The sequence below is a fragment of the Conger conger genome, chromosome 13, assembly GCF_963514075.1.
Source record: "Conger conger chromosome 13, fConCon1.1, whole genome shotgun sequence".
Lineage (NCBI taxonomy): Eukaryota > Metazoa > Chordata > Actinopteri > Anguilliformes > Congridae > Conger > Conger conger.
Genome location: NC_083772.1, coordinates 7,321,372 through 7,326,922, shown reverse-complemented (window position 1 = coordinate 7,326,922; position 5,551 = coordinate 7,321,372). Strand labels below are relative to the sequence as shown.

Genomic DNA, 5,551 nt, shown 5'->3' with positions numbered 1-5,551 from the left:
ACATCCACCTGTCACAGACAAAAAAAATCTGTTTTGTGCACACTAGTGTGGCAGTATTCTTCTGGGACATTACACTGAATTGCACGGGGAAAGGGAAGTCAGAGCCTGTGGGAAAAATGATAGCTCCTGTCACACTTCTGGGTGAAAACTCAGCACGCACCACAACGCGCATTCTAAACGTAAATGTAAGTTTTTGTTCCCGCGGGACACACTTCTTGTAGCCGTCATCCTTTCTCTCTCCCTCTTTTCCGATCGCAACAGGGATAGCCAATCAGTGGAATCTATTGCAGTCAAACTGAGCCAACCAGAAAGCAGTATGTGGCTGGCGTGCCCTTTTAGGCATGAGTAAGTTATGTCTTGTTTCACAAGCATCTGTGTATTGTTACACAATGAGTTTTTTAAAAAAAGGTACACTGTTTGAACTAGAATGTGTTCTTTTGTCTATATGTAAATGTAACAGGTGACATCCGGAAGAGGAGCAGCAGGAAGTGACACATGCGCGATTTCTATCTATGTATTGCGCACAGAAAGTGACAGGTGTGCTGTTTTTGTGCACCAGCAGATGTGGATAAACTCGCTGCTTACACTAAGCGTGACGATCTCAAAGAAACAAGCTTACTATTATGTTGGAAATCACGCCGTCCGATGTTATCCAAACATGAAACAGTCCTCACCTTTTATTAGCACCGAACGCCCTCCGTGTTGACAGCACTGTGCTGCTGCATTCTTCGGAATCTTGTAACTACACTTCCCAGCAGCCATCGCAGTCCTCCACCCCCGAGTCCAGCCGGTGTATTTGGATACGGAGTCAGCCGTAGCCACTGACAGCTCGGTCCACTGAATGGAATATATCTTTGTGTGGGAAAATATTTTTGATCGTAATGGACGGATGGTCAATCGCATGACAGCGACGGGAAAGACGTAAAGAAATAGCATCCCTTGTGTATTCCAATTGGTAGGTTTATTGCATTGTTATTGTAAAAAGACAGTGGACACCTTCGGACATATTCACACGCCCATGCGACGAGGATATGAGATGGATATGATATAGCCTAGCAAACTAGGCTATACATGTCATTCAAAAATAATGAGAGTTTAAATATCTGTCATCTCTATTATCAGAAGAGACCGTAAACCGAAGGGAGACATCGCAATTGGATTATAAGTGTCTGTCATTTGTCGCCAATAACTATTCTTTTTTATCCTTATTACAATGAAGATGGTGGATTCTTCTCCCACGGACTTCGCTACAACCCAAGGGGACACATTTTCGAAGTGGATTTCATCTAATGTTCATTTCACTGTCGCGATTCGTAGCGACATCGCCGTCGGCGGTGCACCGTCGAGATACATTGATAATAACATGCATAACGTTAATAGCTACTCATTCCTATACATATAGCCTAATGCACTTGCATCCGTCTTGTCGTTTCGTGGTTTGGGTAGCTATAGCTAACTGGCTAGCTGGCTTTGCGCGGCTGTAATTTAACAAGGATAGATACAAGAATATAGCTAAGGCAATGAGGTGTGCAATGGCGCTATGGTGATAGCTAAAATGAATGGTTGATGATACATCTTAGCAGTTCAAATAATAGTAAGCTAATGGGCACGATTACACTAGCCTAAATTATCATATCGATTATGGTGACAGCGGTGGCTCGTGTGCTTATTTCTGACATGGTTCTAGCTCAAAGACACCATTTGAAATATTTGATGCACTTTATGGCTGTCGTTCGATAAATGTATGTATCCTGCTTGAGGGCAAACATTGAGATTCGTGTGTTCGGGTTCCCTACTCTTTTCCCATTATATTTGCTTACGGTGTCTGTAGCACCAGGGAAAGAAACATACGTATGCAACGCAGGGTACATTGTGGCCGATATGCAGAACGAGCGATCGCAAGGCTACTCTTGTTTTGACCATGCAATGCGAGAATTTTGAAACCCAACTGCGTTAGCCAGCAAGGTCTCCGAGTGCTTTTTAAACGTCAATTTAAAAGCATTTAAACTGGCTTACATGTTTCCTGATCACGAGGATTACGACAAACAAGGCCAATGACCATAAGCATTTCTATAGATACGCGTCATCTCATGAGACTGACTGCTGTTTTTCGCAGTGATATTCGGGCAAGATGCATGCAGTTCTAGCCAACTGACCCAGCGTATACTAACTTGGTGGGGGTACAACCAAAACAAATCGAGTCCGCCAGGGCTGTGCTCCAGGCAGTGCAGAGAAGCCATTCAGCTGTTAGCATAAATATCTTTGTTTTATTTTGATACATTTGAAACACACACACATTTCATATAGGCTACGGCATAATTTACTGTTATTGTTATTAGCTGAACCAAATCATTCGGCAGAGCTCTTTCTCATTTGTGCGGGCCACCTGAAATAATAAATGCAGACAAGATGCTGCGCAATCTATTTAAATGCCACCACTCACAACGAGGCTGGATGGAGAGTCGCTAGTTATGTAAATGAATTAAATTGTGATGTCTGACGTATGAAAAACGGAAAACCCCACAGAATCGTAGGGAGGACTCACTAGCTGTTTCTTGGGGAAATATTGCTGTCACACCACCATATATATATATATATTGTAGCTAAGGAATCGCAGGGGAGGGGTCGTGGGGTGAAAAATACACACTCGGTGGTCTGGCACGGGACTACTGCATGTTGTTGCAATGCAATGCGGAGTTCACCGTCTCTATCCCGTAAGACTGAAACGCCACGTTGGGTCAGTTGTAAACTCAAGAGGGGCACAGTGGCAAACGCAATGTCCGTACATTTATTTATTAATAGCAAGCCTGCTGAGCTGTCGGTGACGCATCTATTCCTTTGCATTACAACTTGAGCAGGTGCTCAGCAAGCTCTTGTTTGCGGTCAAGACAATGGAAAAGCCGAAACCCTTTGCCTACTGCGTCCCGGATAGCTATAGATTTACAGTAAGCACGTCGTCGCCCGACGGACCGGTACTCTCATGAAACTGTCCATAAATGACAATACAGGGTGTACCAGCGGCAACAGTGACTACCAGTGACTACCCCCCTGCAGCAGCGAAAATAATGTAACCGGGGAAACCGCTGATTTCTTCACTGATATCTCTCTGCTGACCCTCCGTAAGCAAGGGTTTGGACTCGGCGGGGGTGGGCTCTGCATGGATTTTGTGCATGCCTTGAGACAGGGCCCGACCCAGCCTCTGAGCCCACACCGCTGACCCCGCGGGCCGCGGCCGGCATGGACCCGTCCGGCCAAATGAGCGGCACCGCCGCCCCGCTGCCCTGCGCGAGCTGCGGGGGGTGCCTGCCCCCCTCCGACGCCTGCGCCCCTCCCCCCGGCCCGCCCCCGCCGGCCGAGAACGGCGGCAGCTGGAACTCGTGCGCGCTGTCCTCCGACTCCCCGGACTCCCACGCCCCGCACCACCACCACCACCACCACCACCTCCACCAGGGCGGCGACAGCCCCTTCTGGACGGCGGTGTTCGACTACGAGGCCACGGCGGACGAGGAGCTGACCCTGCGCCGCGGGGACGTGCTGGAGGTGCTCTCCAAGGACTCGAAGGTGTCCGGGGACGAGGGCTGGTGGACGGGGAAGATCCGGGACAAGGTGGGCATCTTCCCCAGCAACTACGTGACGCGGCGCGACGGGGCCTACCGGCCGCCGCTGCCCCCGGAGGGCCTGGTGGGCGGCGGCGACTGCCCGCTGGAGATCGACTTCGCCGAGCTGCGGCTGGAGGAGGTGATCGGCGCCGGCGGGTTCGGGAAGGTCTACAAGGGCGCCTGGCGCGGCGAGGAGGTGGCGGTGAAAGCGGCCCGGCAGGACCCCGACGAGGACATCAGCGTCACCGCGGAGAACGTGCGGCAGGAGGCCCGGCTCTTCTGGATGCTGCGGCACCCCAACATCATCTCCCTGCGCGGCATGTGCCTGAAGGAGCCCAACCTGTGCCTGGTCATGGAGTACGCCCGCGGGGGCGCCCTGAACCGGGCCCTGGCCGGGAGGAGGGTCTCCCCCAGGGTGCTGGTCAACTGGGCCGTGCAGATCGCCACGGGCATGGACTACCTGCACAACCACACCATCGTGCCCATCATTCACAGGGACCTGAAGTCCAGCAACAGTGAGTACCCCCCCTGCGTGTGGTCCTTCAGTGTAGGGGCTGTGAGTGACTATAACCCCCATGTCTGGTCCTTCAGTGTAGGGGCAGTGAGTGACTATAACCCCCTGTGTCTGGTCCTTCAGTGTAGGGGCAGTGAGTGACTATAACCCCCATGTCTGGTCCTTCAGTGTAGGGGCAGTGAGTGACTATAACCCCTGTGTCTGGTCCTTCAGTGTAGGGGCTGTGAGTGACTATAACCCCCATGTCTGGTCCTTCAGTGTAGGGGCAGTGAGTGACTATAACCCCCTGTGTCTGGTCCTTCAGTGTAGGGGCTGTGAGTGACTATAACCCCCATGTCTGGTCCTTCAGTGTAGGGGCAGTGAGTGACTATAACCCCCATGTCTGGTCCTTCAGTGTAGGGGCTGTGAGTGACTATAACCCCCTGCTTGTGGTCCTTCAGTGTAGGGGCTGTGAGTGACTATAACCCCCATGTCTGGTCCTTCAGTGTAGGGGCAGTGAGTGACTATAACCCCCTGTGTCTGGTCCTTCAGTGTAGGGGCAGTGAGTGACTATAACCCCCTGTGTCTGGTCCTTCAGTGTAGGGGCAGTGAGTGACTATAACCCCCCATGTCTGGTCCTTCAGTGTAGGGGCAGTGAGTGACTATAACCCCCTGTGTCTGGTCCTTCAGTGTAGGGGCAGTGAGTGACTATAACCCCCTGTGTCTGGTCCTTCAGTGTAGGGGCAGTGAGTGACTATAACCCCCTGTGTCTGGGTTCAGCCCCCTTGGCAGGGTTGGGCTGTCCTTTCTGGGCTTCTGACTTTTGGGGAATGCTGTTTGCTGCACCAGGTCAGGTGCTTTCCCCAGCTTGTATTAAGAGTGACGAGAAAAGGGAGCTTGTACCTACAGGGAAAGAGAGAGAGAGAGAGGGAGAGAGAGAGAGAGGCAGGGGGAGCCTATTTGAGTCCAGTGCTGTTGTTCCTGCTGGTGGTTTTAGTGTCTCCATCATGGAGGGCAGGATTCAGGATTCTTCCGGCCGTGACACGTTCCCGGTCTGGAATAGCACTGCTCCGTCTTCCTCCTGTCACCCCCCCCCTCCCCCCGGAGGGTGGCTGCTCTGTTCTGTCTTCTGAGCCTTGTGCTATTTCGGTTCTTTTGTGCTACTCAAAGGACGCAACTGCAGACCGCGCATTGAAAAGCTGAGTGGTAATGACGATGGAGTGAGGCTGGGGGGTGATAGAAGGGGGGGGAGAGAGATAGCGTAGTGGTTAAGGTACATGACTGGGACACGCAAGGTTGGTGGCTCTAATCCCGGTGTAGCCATGTAGCCGTTTGGCCCTTGAGCAAGGCCCTTAACCCTGCATTGGATTGTCTCCTGCTTAGTCTAATCAACTGTACGTTGCACTGGATAAAAGGGTCTGCCAAATGCCAATAATAATAATAATAATAAGGTTGAGGA

At 51.5% G+C, this 5,551-nt stretch overlaps 1 protein-coding gene across 1 annotated transcript in view; it reads left to right on the top strand.

Annotated features, from left to right (window-relative positions):
* Positions 1-881: 881 nt before the first annotated feature.
* Positions 882-5,551, top strand: part of map3k10 (mitogen-activated protein kinase kinase kinase 10) — a 35,924-nt gene continuing 31,254 nt past the window's right edge. Inside the window, exon 1 of the mRNA XM_061217156.1 lies at positions 882-4,114. Within this exon, the coding sequence (XP_061073140.1) occupies positions 3,238-4,114 (877 nt within the window). The 5' untranslated portion in view covers positions 882-3,237. The remainder of the gene's footprint in view (positions 4,115-5,551) is intronic.